The 20,365-nt window shown below is 40.6% G+C and overlaps 1 protein-coding gene across 2 annotated transcripts in view; it reads left to right on the top strand.

Moving 5' to 3' along the window:
- The window catches only part of ABCG1 (ATP binding cassette subfamily G member 1), a 77,778-nt gene that overhangs the window by 49,833 nt on the left and 7,580 nt on the right, over positions 1–20,365 (top strand). The window contains exons 1-7 of one of the 2 annotated variants that reach the window (XM_039495896.1): positions 4,139–4,246; positions 9,184–9,301; positions 10,862–10,994; positions 12,900–12,950; positions 15,735–15,880; positions 17,016–17,139; positions 19,706–19,820. In XM_039495896.1, coding sequence (XP_039351830.1) covers positions 9,246–9,301; positions 10,862–10,994; positions 12,900–12,950; positions 15,735–15,880; positions 17,016–17,139; positions 19,706–19,820 — 625 coding nt within the window. In that variant the 5' untranslated portion in view covers positions 4,139–4,246; positions 9,184–9,245. Of the gene's footprint in view, positions 1–4,138; positions 4,247–9,183; positions 9,302–10,861; positions 10,995–12,899; positions 12,951–15,734; positions 15,881–17,015; positions 17,140–19,705; positions 19,821–20,365 lie in introns of those variants that run through there. The other variant, XM_039495887.1, reaches the window with a different exon arrangement.

Below are 20,365 nucleotides of genomic sequence, written 5' to 3'. Positions count from 1 at the left end.
AGACTCCTAGCAGAACATCACTCTTGGTTTTTACCCCTTTTAGCCTAACCCAGAGACTCTCAACACTTCCATCTCCTATGTCCATCTCCACCTCAGTCCAAGTGTGTACATTATTAATATATAAGGCAACACCTCCTCCCTTTCCCCCCATCTATCCTTCCTGAGCAAGCTGTACCCATCCATACCAACATTCCAATCGTGTATTATCCCACCAAGTTTCGGTGATGTCAACAATGTCATAGTTGTATTTATTTATTAACACTTCCAGTTCTTCCTGCTTATTACCCATACTTCTCGCATTTGTATATAGGCATCAAAGATGCTGATTTGATCCTGCCTCCCAGTTTTGCCCTGACCCTCCTTTCTCTCTGCCATTATAGCCCATGCTCCCTCCTATTTCCGACCCATCTCCCAGATCTCCATGTTCTCCACTTGCAACTACAATATTTTAAAAACCATGTTTCTCGTGAAAATATTAATGTCACGTAGGTTATTGATTTTCCTAAATGCCAGGATGGTTTGTTGAATTTACAGCTGGGTGATTTTGAAGAGCAATAAATAACATCCCTACTGAAAAATAAGTAGTACAAAAATGAAAAATAATCTTTGCAAATAAATTTTGTATAATAGTTAATGGTGCCCAACACAGTTGAAGCACTGGTTGCTTTACAAAATCTTCAGGCTTTTAAAAATCACACCTGGCTGCAGGCAGAAATATGGAAGGTGGAGCTGATTACAGTGCCTATAGTTAAGGTTTCCTAGCACTTTTTGTTATAAACCCATGTTTTCAGTTGCTTATAAGTTTGCCAAACTTCAATAATTTAGGCTGAAATTTCTCATGCCAGGTGTCTGCCTGAAGTTGAGGTTTCTGAGAAAGTTTCAGCAAAAATGGTTTGACCATTTCCTAGACTGAGATGACAGAGAAAAATAGGTAGTTTTACCAATGTTCATTTTTCCAAACATTTATTTGAAGAGCTCTATCTCCTCTATGTTTTGGAGCAGGAACTTGAAATTTGGCAGGGTCAAAGATATGTCTTTTGTGTGTGAATATCCACCCAGATTTGACTCAGTTATAATCATCTGGAAATTGTCACTTGCACTTATTCATTAGAATTTGTCAGGGGCTTGCTGATATAATTTGTGGATGTGCTAATTGCACTGAGTATGGGAAGCCTTAATTCTGACATTGCCTAATTTCAGAGTCCGTGACTTTACAATCTTAACATTCTTTTAGCATAGTTTTTTGTATGTAGTTTAATAAAAGGATGAGGTTGTGTATTTATATAAATAAAAACAGTTAAGAACTTAAGAACGGCCATAGTGGGTCAGACCAAAAGTCCATCTAGTCCAGTATCCTGTCTTCTGACAATTGCTTATAGGAGCTGATGGTGCTAATCGTCTACATTTATAACATCCTCAAGGTCAGATGGTAGCAGTTCTAGTCATTGTATGCAATGAAAATCCACGGAGAAGCAAAAAGGTGTCAGTGTACAGTAGAGGTATAAACAGCATCAGCAGCCATTCAGAACCTTCAAAAGGATTGGTGACGCAATGGAAACATTCATTTTCAAGGCCCAGTCCTGCTGCCATTTAAGACAATGTGAAACTTTCATAGATTTAAATGGGAGCACAGCCAGGCTTCACATGTCTATTAATGAATGCAGAATTATGCTAGAACTCACAGAAATTTTAGAAAGTCTGTGTGACCTCTCTCTGAATGCCAAATGAATGCATTACATCAATGAAATGCAAATGAATCTGTCACCTTAAAGATGTTATTTACTTCAGTAAATTCATTGGAGAAGCAGTAGTTCTAATGATGATTTTGACCCCAGTTCCGCAGCCTTCTTCATAACCATATGCGTAACTTTAAGCACCGGGGTAGTCCTGTTCACTTTAAAGTTAAGCATGTGCTGCCTTGGGACTATTCTAATTTTGGAAAAAATGAAAAATCTCAGTTTCCCCAGAAATCCTCGTATTCCTCACCAGAGAAAGCAGATGTAATCTCCTGCAAGCTTCTTCTCTGCTGAGTCCCACAACAAAGCCTTTTGCTCCAGCAAAGAGAGAATTCTTCTCTGTTAGACCCCTCTTATCTTCTTTATTATGTAAGGAGATCTGCCTAATTTGGTTGATGAAAGTTAATTGTTTATACATGAAAGACAAGGTTGCTAAGTACTTGACCTAGGATCAGAAGGCTAGAGAAATCTAGGTGCTTATTGCACTCCACTGCTGGGCAATCTTGCATCCCTAACTGTGGACCTATTCTGTGCCTCCATCCTCTTTGACTAGAGCGGGTCAAAAATGGAATCTCCCTTCCCGTGGGAAATGCTGACATTTTTGGGAAATAACTGATCTGAATTAGATTGAAAAGTCAAAATTTCCCATGAAATAAAATTTCTGAAATATTTTGTTTCATGTGAATTAAAACTTTTGATTTAGATAAAATCAAAATATTTCAATTTTGACATTTGATATTTTTATATTTGTAAGATTTGTTATATTTTTGTACTTTTTATTTTATTTAATTTTATAATATTTTTATTTTATATTTAAAAATAGGTTTCAGTTATTTTAAAAATAGAATACAATAGAATAACAACCAATTATGTTATAAGTGGTCATTCTTAAGTGTTATTGTAATTGACAATTGCTTTCGTAATTGGTTATTGGGAAGGCTACGATTTTGTCATGGAAGTAATGGAAGTCACGGAATCTGTGACTTCCAAAGACCTCCATGATGTCAGCCCCTGCTGCTGGGAGCTGCAGGGTCCTGCTACCTCTCACAGCACTAGGGAGCTGAGGTACCCCTGCTGCCTGAGGCAGGAGGAGTACGCTGCAGCTCCCAGCCTCTGCAGGGGCCAGGGGGATCCCCGCAGCTCCCTGGCCACCATGGGTGGGGGCAGGGGGACCCCTGGAGCCCACGGCCACCACGGCAGGACAGGGGGACCCCCAGAGCTCCCCACCACTGGAGAGGGGGTAGGGGGACCCTGGAGCTCTGAGCCCCCATGGGTGGTGGGGGTGCCAGAGCTACCAGCCACTCAGCAGCTGCCCAGTCCCTTCCCATTTTATCATGGTTATTTTTACTAAAATCAGGGACAGGTCACGGGCTTCCATGAATTTTTCTTTATTGCCCGTGACCTATCCGTGACTTTTACTAAAAATATCCGTGACAAAATCTTAGCCTTAATTATTGGTATTGTAGTTGGTAGTCTAAATGGCATTTGGAAGTTAGTTACTGATATTCTGACAGGCCATTGGTAATTGGTATTCTAACTGGTTTGGTAATCTGTAATCTGTTTAGTAACTGGTATAACATAAAAATAAAAGTATCAAGATAAGATACAAATAAAATTTAAAATTAGGATATAAAAATTAAAAATAAAAAGTTATTTTGAAACAACCTTATTGAAACACATTTTGATGTTGATGAGTCCACATTTTCTGGTGGAAGAATGTTCGATAGGAAATTGACTAGTTCAGCCGTTGACGATAGTATGAACTGATTAGCCATCTTAAGATATAACTTGCAAAAAAAAAAAAAAAAGACTATTTCAGATTGATTCCAAATACCTGCCTGATTCTTTAAAGCACTTGGAGACTCCTGGAAAACCTCAGAGGAATTCAGTGCCTTTAAGAATCCATTTTTCTGTTAAGAAAAATAAAATAATTTTGGTGAAAGTATCTTACAGTCTAGGGCTAAATTCAACCTTGTTGTAACTCTACTGAATTCAGCAGAGATTTGCCTAATTAGATCAGGACTGACCATAGTCCTTAACACACACTGGGCAACTCTAAGAATGGATTATGCCTCTCTGAGGTACAATCCCTCCCTGAACTTCCTCTAAAGCACTGCAACTCCTTGGTCCCCCAATATATGGAATGGAACAATTTGGCCAAAGTGAATTGGGAAATAAGGGAAATTTTGCTCTACATGGTAGATATATCACTGGAAAGCAGTCCCTGTATTTAAGAAACACAAATTTTTCCAAACACACAATCCATTCCTCATGAAAGACATGTGACTCCAGTATAGAATTTATAGGTCAACTGATTCTATGGAAGATTAGCCTCAGTATTCTGTAACAGAAGTCTCTAGTTACTTACGGCTCAGAATGTTTTTAATTCCTGATAAGGGATTATGCGGGGCACAATGCTATCACTGCATAGTAAAATCTCCTCTCTTTGATTTGGCAGAATTAACCTTTGTAAGTAGAAAGACCTCTCACCCACTCCTGCTGAGAATGAGGTATGGAGTTGTATATGTTGGGACTTAGTGGTCTGAAATGCCAATTAATGACATCCTAATCTAAAATTCATTATGAGTTTCATTTTCCTTCTCCTTTTTAAATCATTCTCTTACACTTGAACTGTGTGTCATGAAGATGATTTTGGGAAGTTTAGTTCACTCTAATCAAAGTACAATATGTAAGATGCTTAAAATGTATCCTGCCAAAGACAATAGTGCTGGATCCAAATTTCTAAATCTGTCTAATTGAAGATGGGGATATTCCTTATTTTTCTACGGTTTTAGCTATTTTCTTCAATTTAGTGGACAGGCCCTGAGCAACCACTTGTTGCACATTACATCTCCTTTTGGCAGGAGATCGCTCATTTCCATTTAGAAGAGTTTTTATAGTGAAAAAACTCAAGTTACAAAATACACTGAAACTTGACGTACAGATTTACAAATACAATTTTAAAAGGAAAATGCAATTAAAACAAGCCTAGTTTATTTTTTTACTCATTAGGTGGACTAGTAGTTGAAATATATTTTAACCTGTTTTAGTTAAACTAGTGTAACTACACTGCTACCTCGATATAATGTGACCTGATATAACACGAATTCAGATATAACGCGGTAAAGCACTCCGGGGGTGGGGGGGGTGGGCTGCGCACTCCAGTGGATCAAAGTATGTTCAATATAACGCAGTTTCACCTATAACACGGTAAGATTTTTTGGCTCCTGAGGACAGTGTTATATCGAGGTAGAGGTGTACTAGTAAAGAAAGCCTTAATTTTTAGTCAATAAATTTATATTTTGGATGAATATTATGAGGCTATGAAAAATTTTTAGGCTATGAAAGTATTTTTTTGATTATAGCTCCGTAAGTATTTATAACTGGCCCAGTTCTTTATGCTATAGTATAAAACAGTTATGAAGCATATACTTACTGCGCTATTCTTGGTGCTTATGATGTGTTACATATTATGAAATCTTTAGTGAGAATAAACTATCCTATAGAGTAAAAATCTATATCAGAACAATGTCAAACAGTAGAAATTGGTGTACCAAAAAGTTACAATGGTATTTTCTGTGTTATCAAATGAGCTTCATTAGTAGCCTTTCTTTCAGTCAATAGTATTCTAAACTAAGCTAGTACTTGGGCTAGTTGTGGGAGTAAAGTGCTACATAATGAGTAAAATCCTGGATTCATTGAAGTTAATGATAAAATTCTCTTTGACTTCAGTGGGGCCAGGTTTTCACCCAGTATAAAGGTATCACATTTACATGTAATGTGTAGTAATTTTAATTGAGTGATAAGGCCTGACATACTGGTCCTTCATCAGTCTACTAAAGACCTGAGGTAAAGCCAAGAGTACTTAAAACTCGTCCTTATAGGACATAACGGACCAGTGTGGAGGGCCATATCCCTATTACAATTTTTAAATAAATAAATAAATCTTGACATACTTTAAAAAACATACCCTTCAAAAAGGTGTGATTTTTTTTCTTTCCCTTGAATTCTGGGATACAATCTGTGGTGATACTGACATCAAGGACAAGACAGCCAGCCACTGGTATCTCAGCCTTGCCTTTCTGGAGTCCCCTCTCCTAACCCTCGCACGGCAGGCTCTTTAAACTAATGTTATTACTGTTCTTCTTGAGGTTTGCTCCATTTGGAGATTGTAATATTGCACCATTAGGGTCATGCTTAAGCACATAGCATATTGCCAACTCCCAGATGACCTCCATTAGTCAGATCAGGCCAGCATTTCAAAACAAATATCCTCTGGCTTGTGGGGGAAAAAAAAAGGAGGGATGGTTTCAGAGCCAGTATATGGGTGTATTTTGTTAATTACTTTTAGACAGTGGCCTGTGGTATTGGGAGCAGGCATGTTGCTCCCTCCAGAAGTATTTGAGCTTATTCTGGCCAGGGATGTGCCCCTTGCCTGTGGAACACTCCGAGCAGAGACTAGAGTGTGAATCAGAAAGATCCCTCAATGGCAAGGGTCCCCCTCAGTGTTACTGGCGCAGGGTGGAGAGAGAACACAGAAGAGGAGATATAAAGGAGAAGGGGAGGTGAGAAAGGGAAGAGGGAATCTGGAGATGAAAGGAAAACAAGATAAGGAAGGATGGGCCATGAAGTGGTAACGAGGCGACAGAAATAATGTGGAGAGAATCTACCACCTATTTTCTTGGTGCTTGTGATCAAGTTCATTTTCTGGCATTTCAGTGTCCTAGTTAGAATCTTTGCTAATAATTCCGGCAGTGGGAACACATTGTGTATAAATTCTTTCTGAATATTAACTAACCTAGGTTCAGTGGATTGCCAAATCCCAACATGTCATATGCTTGGTTCTTTTCTTTCCCCCTCCATTTTTGTTTTCATTTCATTATAGAAACATTCAACACAAAGCATGGCTGTTTCCTGTCACCTGACCAATATTTTCAGGTTACAAAGTTTAAGCAAAGGGTCATTTTTTAACTCTTTAGAAACAAAGGAGTGGCATTCCTGAGAAGTACAAATGCATGTCACACTCACTAGTGTATCTCCTGGGTGCAGTTGAAGGAAAAAGAACTCTAAATCCAAGTAATCAGAGAAGGTACATTAATGGATCACAGATACAGATTAGAATGAAAATCCAATTAGTGAGTGATGTTCTGCAGTCAACAGTCTCTGTGTTAATGTGGCTTCAGCTTTATAAATGATGGTTAACTAGATGTCATCTGTTTGAGTGCTATCTAGGCAGTTTTATGTATACAGAACACTGAATTCAGGTGTGAGCAAGTAAAATGTTTTTCTCTTCATCAGCATCATTAATGAGTCAAATACTGAAGGTCCTGAATTTCAGCGCACAACAGCCATATTGTTAGATTGGGTATACTTTCAAAGGTTGTCATTAAGCGGCTAGAAACAGACCCAGATCATACCATTTGGATCTAAGGTCTTCATTCATCTGATCAAATATAGGTGCGGCTATGAGTTTAATCTGCAGATCCAAATTTGGGGGCTGTTCTAATTTAGGGCATGTCTACATGAGGAAGTTATGCTGGATAGGTAGAATATGAATTTAATGTGCTATAGCTATTTCAGAATAGATTCCCATGTGGGCACATTCTGCAATAGCTATTCTGGTCAATTTCCCTCTACAGACAAGCCCTTAGCATTTTGATTCAGGGCTGTCTTTGGGAGGAAAGAATCAAGTAGGATCTTCTGCACAGTATGTCTCTTTTTGCCACATTACTTTTGTTGTCGTCTTTGAGGGGAAAAGACAAATATTTATATGTTTTGCTTTTAAGATATCCAAATATGAAGAATATTACTTTTTATTTTTTTTTTGTTGGGCAGAGACTTGACATAAAACTTGAAGCAACTGTCTGGATTTTTGCTTCAAAGCTTGAGGTATTAACTCCTGAGTAGTAGGGATTGTAATGGAGAGGCTAGCACCCAACTAATATACAGGAACAAAGCCTTTGGAAAATGGCAGTTGGATTCCTAAGTCACTTTAGAAAAAAATTATGGACAAGGGGGATCCAGTGGATATACTATACTTAGATTTTCAGAAAGCCTTTGATAAGGTCCCTCACCAAAGGCTCTTAAACAAAGTAAGCTGTCATGGGGTAAGAGAAAAGGTCCTCTCATGGTTAATCAGTAACTGATTAAAAGATAGGAAACAAAGGGTAGGAATATATGGTCAGTTTTCAGAACAGGGAGAGGTAAATAGCGGTGTCCCCCATGGGTCTGTACTGGGACCTGTCCTATTCAACATATTCATAAATGATCTGGGCAAAGGGTGAGGTGGCAAAATTTGCAGATGATACAAAACTACTCAAGATAGTTAAGTCCCACGCAGACTGCGAAGAGCTACAAAAGGATCTCTCAAAACTGAATGACTGGGCAACAAAATGGCAAATGGAAATTCCATGTTGATAAATGCAAAGTAACGCACATTAGAAAACATAATCCAACCTATACATATAAAATGATGGTGTCTAAACTAGTTGATAGATAATAAGACATAAAATATCATATTGCCTCTATATAAATCCATGGTTCGCCCACATCTTGAATCCTGAATGCAGATGTAGTCACCCCATCTCAAAAAAGATGTACTGAAATTGGAAAAGGTTCAGAGAAGGGCAACAAAAATGATTAGGGATATGGAACATCTGCCATATGAGGAGATTAATAAGAGTGGGAGTTTTCAGCATGGAAAAGAGACGGCTAAGATGGGATATGATAGAGGTCTATAAAATCATGACTGGGGTGGAGAAAGTAAAGAAGGAAGTGTTATTTAGTTCTCATAACACAAGAACTATGGGGCACCAAAATGAAATTATATGCAGCAGGTTTAAAACAAACAAAAGGAAGTATTTGTTTGGACAGTCAGTCTGTGGAACTCTTTGCCAGAGGATGTTGCGAAGGTCAAGACTATAACAGGGTTCAAAAAAGAACTAGATACATTCATGGAGGATAGGTCCATCAATGGCTATTAGCCAGAATGGGCAGGGTTTCCCTATCTTCTGTTTGCCAGAAGCTGGGAATGGGCGACAGGGGATGGATCACTTGATGATTACCCGTTCTGTTCATTCCCTCTGGGGCACCTGGCACTGGCCACTGTCGGAAGACAGGATGCTGGGCTAGATGGACCTTTGGTCTGACCCAGTAGGACTGTTCTTATGGTCTTGGAGTGAATCAAGAATAAAGCCATTTTTAAATGGATCAGTGTAGCCTCATCACCACTACTCATGTAGTAGAAAAAGGCTGCAACCTCCAGTGCAGTCTGTAGGTTGTGGCAGTGGCTGTGGTGTGCTGATATAACTGCCAGCTTCCTCCCAGCCTCCTGCATTTCACTCACTAACAGCCATCCTTGTCACCTCTGCATAGGTGAAGTATATTTTATGTACAGTATATAACTGTGAAGTGTCACTGTTTAGTAATATTTTCTTTCTTCCTTCAGGTTACAAGACCCTTTTGAAAGGAATTTCAGGGAAGTTCAGCAGTGGAGAACTTGTTGCAATTATGGGTCCTTCTGGGGCTGGGAAATCAACACTCATGAATATCCTGGCCGGGTACAGGTCAGTATAAAGGACCACACTGATAATTTAGTCTGACCTCCATTGAAAAAGCAAAAGGACTCTGTAGTGGTCCCTCATTCTCGAGTGGGGAGGGAGGCCACTCTGCCTCACTCCGGGCACACAGTAACCAATAGTCTGGGGGGACATTCTGACCGTCTGGGCGGGGCAGAGCACAAACCATCTTTAGCTACAGCCTTCAGGCTGGAGCAGACAGCAAACACAGTCTGGGGCCCTCACAGCTTTCTGGCTGGGGCTAGTCAAAGCCTGGCACAGGGCCTTCCAGCCAAGGGGAAGTAGGCTGCCACTCCAGGGGTGGGGTTGGCAGCAGGGGGTAGGAGGACCTGTGCCCACCGTACGCCACTGGATCCCAGCGCAGGGCCCCCTCATAGGGCCCCCCTTCTGCCACTGGGTTAGTGGGGATCCCACCGAAACACAGTGAATTATTCTCCAGCAGTGTAACCGGACTAAAGTCTGCTTTCCCGGGACTACTTCCTACCATAGTTTGGGTGTAGGGCTCCATAGTCCAAAGGCCCTCTGTTTCCTCGGGGTCCTTGGCAGCCAGATGTCCCCACAGCTTCTCAGGGCATTCGTCTGGTGGCAGTCCTGGCAGCTACTCAAGTTACTCATCTGTCTCCTCTGACCGCAGGGGGCAGCCCCACTTGGGGGCAAGTCTGGGATCCTGTAGAGCTCTCAGCTCCCTAAAAAAGATGTCTGCTTCCTCCGGTGGTCCAGCCACAACTGAGCTCCAGGGCTCTCCTTTTATACTTCCTGTCCCACCTCTGGATTCTGAGGGTGGGGCAGATTCAGCTCCACCCATTTGGGCGAGTGTAGTGGTCCTTTGCTCTCTAGTTTGAATGGAAGCTACTCCGCTTCTCTACAGACTCTCGCCCAATATTTGTAGAAAATAGGTGCTTCACAAATACTGAATTCTACTATCCCACTTGTCATGTTCCTATGTTCTATACAGCAGACATTTCTGAGTTATATATTAGTTTTGCATTTAAATAAATATTTATTAAAATTCCAGAAATAAGAAATGGCTGCTCACCAGCCATCTGATGAATTTGGCCCAAGATTTTATCTGTGGAGTATTTTAAATTAGGTTTTATCAGCACTTAAGAATATGTTTCCATCAAAATTTTCAGGATGTAACAATAATTCTTGATTAAACTGCAATATGTGAAACAACTGGGTGGTTTTCCCTCCCCTCCCCCCGTAAGCTGTTGCTTTTTGCAGCTGCTGCCACCAGATCACAAAAAGGAGGGACAGAGGCACCTCACAAACAGCCTTTTAAGAAATGACTCTGCATTTCTTCAAACATCCAGATGGGCAGCACACTTTTTGCACAAGTTTGAATTAAATTTTTTGCCAAGGTGTGACATTTCTTCTGAAACAATAAACACACACACTTGACATGTGCACTCCCTCTACTGTCTGTTTTGGCCCTAAGAAATCACCTAAAAAGTGGCTAAAATTGCCCAATGGGCCCACTCTCTGAGATGTGCAGTAAAGATTATAAAGGTAACTCTCATGCTAACTCACGTGTTTGTTTCATTTCAGAGAGACCGGGATGAAAGGAGCGATCTTCATTAACGGGCAGCCTCGTGACCTGCGCTCTTTTCGCAAAGTATCCTGTTACATCATGCAAGATGACATGCTGCTCCCTCATCTCACTGTCCAAGAAGCTATGATGGTGAACTTTCTTTCTGGTTCTGATTGGTTTGGAGGGTGGGACTAGAGAGAGGCACGCTCCATGCATGAGAGCACATTTTTATTCCTGGCTGTGGTTCTAGGTGTTAGACTGGACTTCACTTGAGTCTTCCTGGCTTTGCTGCTGTTTTAAGATCACAGTTAGGGTTCAGAAGAAAATTTGTGAGCCTGCATTCATTTCCCCCTCAGGGAAATAAAATACCATGAAAGGCTAGTGTCTGGATAATAACAGCAACAATAGGCTGGTACCAGAGAATGGCAACTACACCTTCTCACCCACGAGTCCTCCCAGTGCCTACTGGTATCCTGTCACTTGTTCTGTATTCCAGTAGCTGCCAACTACTGGAGTCTGAAATGCTCATCATGGCCGGTGTTGCCAGACTGAGTGAGTCTGTGAGAGCCCTGTGTGAATCTCTTTCCTGGAACACTGGCAGGTGACCTGTTAAATCTCCCTGTCAGCTTTCCATGCCCTAACCAGGTGATTCCATGCTGGCATGATGCTACTGTATGCCAGGACTCCTGGCTGTCACTACTCTTCTGTCCCTGTCTTGGGTCCAGGAGCCCTCAGATACAGCCTCTTTCTTTCTGTCTTTACCTGGACTCCCTGTGAAGAAACCCAGGCCTTAAAGTAGATAAAAATCTCTTCCTCTTCACTCTTGACATAGTGCCCATATACTGAGAGCCAGCTGGAGTGTTAAGTCTGGAACCTTCTGCTGTTCAGTTTGATGAGAAAATCAGCCCGATAGTTTTGTTGTACCTGCCGAATCTTCAATATATAAAGTCAGTAGTTCATGGGTATTATCATTTGGTAAGGAGAAAGGGGCTTTCATCAATTCTCTGTGACCACAAGTGACCGTTATGATCACCTAGTCTGGCCTATGCCTTATCTGTTAACTTTCCAGAGTTGTAATTTTTCTAATACTGATTTCTGGAAGAGATCGTCTCTGTCAGAAAGCTTTCCTGGTTCATTTAGTTGAAGTCAAAGACCAATAGGGTAATGTTTTTCAAAGTGGCTGACTAAATTGCAGCTGCAAAAAGAGAGCCTCTTTTGGTAAGTTGGGCCCATATGATATACTGTGTCTAAATTAACCACTCAAAGTGCTGACAAAAAATTAATTACTTAATATTTAATTGCTTCTTATAAAGGTAGAGCAGAATTTTGTAGTTACCTCTTAGGACAGCAGATGGCGTCTTATACAGGATTATTTCTCTCTCTACTTACTTTCTACATCACTGTAGTATCTGAGCACTTACCAAACACTAATGAATTTATCTTTATAACACTTCTGTGAGGTAGGGAAGTATTGCTACCATCACTTTGCAGATGGGGAGCTAAAGCAGAGAGACTGTGACTTATCCAGCATCACACAGGAAGGGTGTGGCAGAGCTAGGAATCGAACTTCCTGCATCCCACTCCGCTTCCTTGTCCACTGGACTCTCCTTTCTGATATGATAAAGCATCTCTGTTAAGCACTTATTTTTGTCGGTGCCTTGAGTGGTCCCTTAAGAAAGTATGCAAATGCCTACACTCTACTCATGCTTAGAACTTCATAGCTAATACTGCTCTTCTTAAGCTTCTGTTTTCTAATTTCTGCTTCATTTTAGAACAAATTGTCCACAACCCAACCCCTGGTGCAGACAGTGCTATGTCAGCGGGAGAGCTTCTCCTGTCGACGTAGCTGCTGCCTCTCACGGAGGTGGATTAACTACACCAATAGGAGTAGCTCTTCTGTCAGTGCTGCAGCAGCACAGCTGCGTTGGTGTATCTGCGCCGATGCAGCATTTTAAGTGCAGACCTGCCCTTAAACTTACAGTGGATATTCCAAAGATGTCATGTCATTGACCAATTCCAATTTAACTTGCAACATATTGTGTGTTTATATAATAGGTGTCTGCTCATCTGAAACTTCAAGAGAAGGATGAAGGCAGAAAGGAGATGGTATGTATATTGCTCTTCAAACTGAGTTATTCCTTTGGGTATAAATGCTGCATAGTGAAGATGTCAGAGTGAAATTTATATAGCTTGAGTTTGTATCTAAAATTGAATTGCAATTAATGTGCAAGAATGGAGTAAATTATAACATAACAAAGTTGACAGCTGTTATTGTGTAGGAGGGATAGTAAAACCCTGCAAATGACAGGAAGTTTTACTAGATAAATATGAAAGATTTATTCAAATATATTGCAGTTTTTGTGGTGCCTTTTTAGTTGCACTTTGTGGCTTAAATGTTTGGGCCTGCATGCCTCAGGGCACACACACTCTTGCACACGCCCATACTAATCCCCAGTGCCTGGCTATGAGTACAGTTCCGTTGCTGTGTGTGCGCACCTAGGAATGCACAAACATAGTCAATAGCTCTTACAAGTGCTGCAGAAATTTGCAAGCATAAGTCAGGTACTGCACACATAAGGGCATGAGTCTTTGGGTACATCTTGCCAGGCAGAAAGGGTGTGTTTTTCAATCATGTTAGTTCAGTTGAGTTAACACAATTAAAAAGCTCCATGAGGGTGCAGGCTAACACATTTCCAACTGTGTTAGCTTGCCACAGCGTGGTCTAGTGGGGAGACTAAGCTTAAAATACAGCCAGCCGATATGGCTTCCGACATGTTAGCCTGCATCTTAATAGGACTTCTTGTTAAGCTAACTCAGTTGAAGTAACAGAATTGGAAAATGCACCCTTTTTGTCTGGCAAGCCAGGACCTTTGAAAATGTGAGCCTGCATGCCAGTGTTCCTAGGCAGACTTGCAGCTCAGGTGCTCATCACTGTGTGGGTGGAGTTACAGAAGCATTCCCATGCACGTGATAAAAGACCTAGTCATTGCTGTGTAGATGTTTTAAGACAGAAAGTGATTGGGGAGAGGAGGATGACAATTGAAGCTAAAAATAAAGAAATCACAGCACTGGTGAAAGCAGAGACAGTTCAGGTTGTTGAGAGATTCATGAGAAGCAAAATATTAGGTCAGGGTTTTTTTTACTAAAATGAGATTTTTTTGTTAGGTGGGGTTATTTTTGCATGCTTAAAGCTATGTTTTTGTCCAGCATAAAATGACATTAACAAGCAAAAGACGCGTCTCTATGTGTCTTAATATAGGAAGCCTTTAGTGTGATTGTTGGCAATGCTGGGGCTAATGGGACTTACATAACAACAATGTATTCCTGTAGTTAAAGCAGTGATTACATGTCAAGAGAACTGGGTTCTATTCCTGGCTCTGTTACTGACTTGCTGTATTACTTTGAGCAAGTCTGTGACTCAGTTATCCCAGCTTTAAGATGAGGACAGAAATACTTCCCCATTCTTGTATCATCAGTTTCTTTTTAAGAATTTGATTTAGCCTGAATATTGTTGCTTATTTAAAATAGTGACTGGGAGAAGTGGGAAATAATAGATGTAACCTTTCCTCCTATCCCCTCTCTTTGATTCTGGGATCTAGAACAGTGGTTCTCAACCTTTTCCACAGTGTAACACTATGTGAAAACAGAATCAAGTTGAGACCACCCACCCTTTGATGACTTGTTGAGAACCCATGATCTAAGGATTTATCTTCAACAATATTATTTTTCTATAGAATTTTGTATTAATTTTTTAAGTGTTTCATTGTTTCCATGGAACCTATTCCAGAAAGATGAGCACCTGCAGCTCTCACTGAAGTCAATGGGAATCAACACAGTGGCAGTTTCAGGGGCTCAGCACCTTTCAGAATCAGGCCCTTATGACTTGTCACCATGTTATATTTCTTCAAAGTACATTATCTCCAGCCAACCCAATTTCAGCATGAGCAAAGCAGCAAACTTCCCTTCCTACACTCCAGTGTGGTGTCAATGTCAGTGCCTAGTAACTGTCCTCCTTTTGGGGATTATAAAGTATAATTTGAGAAGTATAGGCCTTGTTTATATAGTGGTCCCATTGAAATCAATGAGATACTCACACGAGTCAAGGCTACAGGATCGGGCCACAGTTGCTGAAAGAAAAAAATTATGGTAGCCAGTACTTTTCTTCTCTTGCCCCCCAAGACACTGGGACAGATTGTGTCCTACGTCAGTCCGTGATCTGTGTAAAGTCCTGCGGACCCATTTGAGACCCTCCTCATACTGCCAGTGAAGATCAAGCTTTAGGTGTTCCAAACTGGTCCCCAAGAAAAATGGAGGCACCCAAAATCAGTGGCCACTTTAAAAAATGTAGGCCTTGAGGAACAGAGCTATTAGATGAAAATAAGTTAATGCACTCTAGAAACTACTGAGTTCTACTATTTAATTGTACGATTCCCTTGTAAATAAAAATCTACAAAATCTACAAGAAGTCATGTTTGTTTTGCTGTATGTTATCTGTTCATAAATCATAAAGCTCTTATGACATCTGGCTCTGAGGACAAACCCAAGTCCTGATTGCAAATCAAAAAAATATTACCATTAGAGGACCAATTCCTGTTCACTTTATACAAGGAAGAAATCCCACAGAAGTTAATGAGACTAGTCATGTGAGAAAGGTGACCAAAGTTTGGGTCATAATGAGAAATGATGTTTTCTGGAGCCCTACTAATCTAGTGGACATGAAAATCCAACTGTTCTGCCATTATACTGAGAAGTGATAAATGGTAACATAGGTTCAACTGGTTTGTTTTCATCTTTTATAGAAAAACCAGTGATAATGGTAAGAGATGTAGTGGGTTTTTTGTGTGGTAACAGTCTAAATGACCCATGTTGTTGCTTTGATCCTGTCCCCAGGTAAAGGAGATCTTGACAGCGCTGGGTTTGCTGACATGTGCCAATACAAGAACTGGAAGTCTTTCTGGGGGCCAGAGGAAGCGTCTTGCAATTGCTTTGGAGCTGGTGAACAACCCGCCAGTTATGTTTTTTGATGAACCTACCAGGTAAATCAAGGCCAAATGTTAGAAAGTAGACTACTGCTATTGTAGGTGGGATTCATAGAGGTATTTAGGCCCCTAACTCCCATTGATTTAAATGGGACTTAGATGCCTACATACTTTTCTGATTCCTCCCTCCCCCCCCCCCCCGCCGGAATGTGCTAGAGAACTATCACAGAACATACTAGCCCTTGTTAGCATCTTAGAATAGCTGAAACAGAAGAAAATCAAGACTTTCCTTTGAAATGTAGATACTAGATTATATGCTGCATCAAGTTATGTAGCTTCATGTTTGCTACACTCACCTTTCATTGCTAGGAAATGCTTCTGGTATGTTTTATTTAAAATATTTGCATCAGCATCTGTAAAACCTGTAATTTTTTAATACTGATTTTAAAGGGCCTGATTTGCCACTGTGTTACTCCAGGTTACTCTGGGATAATATTATAGAAAGCAACTGAGTTACACTTGTGTAAAACCATAGAGCAATGCAAGCCCCAAGAAATAGTTTCAGTAGGGTCACCAGTTTAGTGCACTGGGTTACTGTTGTAACCTGACATGACATGGGGCTATTAAAGGTGGTTGTTAGGGAAACAATATGGAAGAGGGCAATTGAGAGAAATCCTAGAGGGATCCCCCAGAAGAGAGACAGAAAAAATTCTTCAGATTATAATGTGTAGTTTCCCTTGAAGTGAAGATGGCCAATTAGCTTAAACATTTTTGATAATTGCATTTTTAATTTAATACATTTAGGATCAAATTCTGTCTCAGGAAGACACTCATGACAGCCCTGAAGTTAGTTGGGCCACAGGTGTGTATCTGAGAGTAGAATTTGGCCCTTAGTTTGTTAGAACCCACGCATTAATCAGAACCCACTATCCTAGAATTTGAAAATTGCATAAGGTAACCCGATGAAGAACTCCCATTTTAATTAAGTATGATGCATGCCTGATAAAGGAAAAGGCCAGGGAAGAGAGAAATACGAGCCCAGAGGTACTGTGTGGTGTAGTGTTAGATAATAAAGATGCATTTTGTAAAAAGATGATAATGAGAGACGGAAACATCATAGCACATGTATTATTTTGAACAGTTGCATATGGAACCTCATATCTAATAAACACTTTTGTGCCTTTTTTTTCAGTGGCTTGGACAGTGCATCTTGCTTTCAGGTTGTCTCTCTCATGAAGGCGTTAGCCCAGGGTGGCAGGTCCATCATCTGCACTATTCATCAACCAAGTGCCAAACTGTTTGAGTTATTTGATCAGGTACCTTTTAGAAATTCTTCTCTTTACATATTTGTTTAAATATGTTGTATCTATAATTGGTGCAGGCTGGAGGTAATGCAAAATCATGGCTCATGTCCCAAATCAGTATCACTAGAGTTGTAGGTTTGAACAAAATATGATTTTCATTTTTTCCCTTCATATTCCTGTTTTTATATTATATTATATTATTTGATTTTAAAGAATCTGGCTGGTAAATTTTAGAAGTCGTGATAATCACACTTCTGAATTTCGGGTCCTTTCCTGCCAATGTTTTGTGTGTGTTATAGTAAATAAGTATTAGTATGAGTGCGTTACTCTTAAGGTCTATAATGTTGCTGGGCCAAATTCTCATCCTGGCTACTCTGGTGTAAATTCAGAAAATTCCATTCATTTTTGATGGAATTACTGGTTTGACCCTGAATACCTGAGAACAGATTGCTTTTTTGTATTCATGTGAAAGAATAAAACAGAAAAATGAAGGCTGTCAGAAATCTTTGTTCACACTGATGGCAGGATAAGGTCTGTTACTGTTTAGATTAGATTTAAATTTACTTTAATCTTCTTATGCCATTTAAGTGAGAGTTGTGAGAGCTTAGAGAAACCCCACTCTGCAGTAGGTGAACAAGCTCTTGAAGATTGCCACTCTCTCAGTGAGTTTAAATGAAGTCAATAGAGAGGCTAAAAGATTCATCAAGCATTTCTTACTGCTCTTCCTTCTTCTCCTCCTGTTTCCCCCATTGCTCCCTGAATTCGCCAGCCCCATCTTCATACCAAAAACACGAATAATTTATGGAAATAAGATGGCACAGTCATGCCATTTCCAGCAGGGCCACCCAGAGGGGGGGGGGCATGTGGGGCAATTTGCCCCAGGCCCCGCAGGGGCCCTCATGAGAGTTTTTTGGGGCCCCTGGAGCAGGGTCCTTCATTCGCTCTGGGGCCCCCGGAAAACTCTCACGGGGCCCGAGCCCCTGGAGCTTCTTCCACTCCGGGTCTTCGGCGGCGGGGGGTCCTTCTGCCTCGGGACCCGCCGCCAAAGTGCTGGGTCTTCAGCGGCAATTTGGTAGTGAGGGGCCCCCGCTGCCGAAGACCCCAGGCCCCCTAAATCCTCTGGGTGGCCCTGATTTCCAGCCTGCTTTCCAACCTGTGTCTAAGGGATGAATTACACTGTTTCTAGATTAGTACACTACAAGCCCTGAAGGGGTTATTTTGCAGTGTTCACATCTTGAACATCTCTAATATTCTGCAGATTTTCCATTAATTGTAGTTCCACGTTCCGTGTTGACAAATCTTTTCAATCTGTTGCTATTTTCTTCCAAATCAAACAGCTACTAACTTACTAGTCCAGTTGCTATGAGAAAGCAGGTAGACACTGTGATGGGCTGGATCACAGAAACCCCCTTGGGAACTGCCAGCTGATGTGCCAAGACTATTTCTGCCCCTGCTTTCCTGCCCTGGCAGCTTAGGACTCCAACACCCTGTCTTGTTGAGCCAGACATGCCAGTCTGCTCCAACACAGAGCCAGGTCTGAACCACGTGCCCCAAAGCTGCAGACTTACCTGAAAGCAGCTAACAGAAGTGTTCCTGTCTTTAACACTCAGATGCCCAACTCCCAATGGGGTCTAAACCCCAAATAAATCAGTTTTACCCTGTATAAAGCTTATACAGGGTAAACTCATAAATTGTTCGTCCTCTATAACACTGATAGAGCGATATGCACAGCTGTTTGCTCCCCCAGGTATTAATACATACTCTGGGTTAATTAATAAGTAAAAAGTGATTTTTAATAAATACAGGAAAGTAGGATCTAAGTGGTTCCAAGTAGTAACAGACAGAACAAAGTGAATTACCAAGTGAAATAAAGTAAAACACGCAAATCTAAGCCTAATACAGTAATACAACTGAGTACTGATGAAACATCTCTCAGGGTGAGATTTTAATAAGTCTCTTTCACAGACTGGACATCTTCCTAGTCCGGGCACAGTCCTTTCCCCTGGTACAGCCCTTGTTCCAGCTCAGGTGGTAGCTAGGGGATTCCTCATGATGGCTCCTCCCCTTTGTTCTGTTCCTTTGTCCCTCTCTGGGTTCCCACCCCCTCCTTCTCAATGGAAAAGCACCAGGTTAAAGATGGATTCCAGTTCAGGTGACATGATCACATGTCACTGTAAGATTTCATTACCCACTTGCCAGCACACACGTATACAGGAAGACTTACAGGTAAAACAGAGCCATCTGCAGACAATTGTCCTGGTTGATGGGAGTCATCAAGATTCCAAACCACTATCAATGGCCCACACTTTGCATAATTACAATAGGCCCTCAGAGTTATATTTCATATTTCTAGTTTCAGATAGAAGAGTGGTACATTTATACAAATAGGATGATCACACTCAGTAGATTATAAGTTTTGTAATGACACCTTACAAGACACCTTTTGCATGAAGCATATTCCAGTTACATTATATTTAAACTCATTAACATATTTTTATAAAATCATATAGAGTGCAACGTCACAGACACATTCATAGGTTCTTATGTTTTCTCACTTTCTCTATCTTTTATTTTTCAGCTCTATGTTTTAAGTCAAGGACAATGTATTTACCGTGGGAAAGTGTTAAACCTTGTCCCTTATTTGAGAGATTTGGGTTTAAACTGTCCAACCTACCACAATCCAGCAGATTTTGGTAAGGAAAATTGAATAACTTTTCCAGTTTGCTTATTTTCCTTTTGATTAGCTCTTCTGAATGAAATAGAAATAGTGGGGCTTTTATTGGTTTTTGTTTCTATATTTTTACTGTGTCAGTGTGGAATGAGTCCCGTTTTTTGTAAATCATTTTAATGCCATCTAGTGGTGGGACTAATTAGTGACTTTTCTGATTAAAATGCAAACTATGGAGTAGTAGGAAATGAAAGGCAGAATGTGTGTCACACCTATAAACTTCTATGGTTTTCTAATGAAACACCACAGCCCTTGTGAAAACAATACTATATCATTCTATAGTCATAGCTAAGTGTTTCACACTTAGCAGTAGGGACCAGAAAAAACAGGTCTGCAATCCATATAATGAGTACTAAGGCAGCCATACATACAACATTTTAAAGGAAATATAATGAATTTAACAAGTATTAGCAGCAGAAAAATGTAGGCTTTTTACATACAAATATTGTGCATTTAAGGCCTGCTTCTGCTCCCATTGAAATCAGTGGCAAAAGCTCTCATTGACTTCAG

This window comes from Mauremys reevesii, linkage group 1 (assembly GCF_016161935.1).
Source record: "Mauremys reevesii isolate NIE-2019 linkage group 1, ASM1616193v1, whole genome shotgun sequence".
NCBI lineage: Eukaryota > Metazoa > Chordata > Testudines > Geoemydidae > Mauremys > Mauremys reevesii.
Note: the sequence above shows the minus strand (reverse complement) of the source record. Positions and strands in the feature narration are given on the sequence as shown.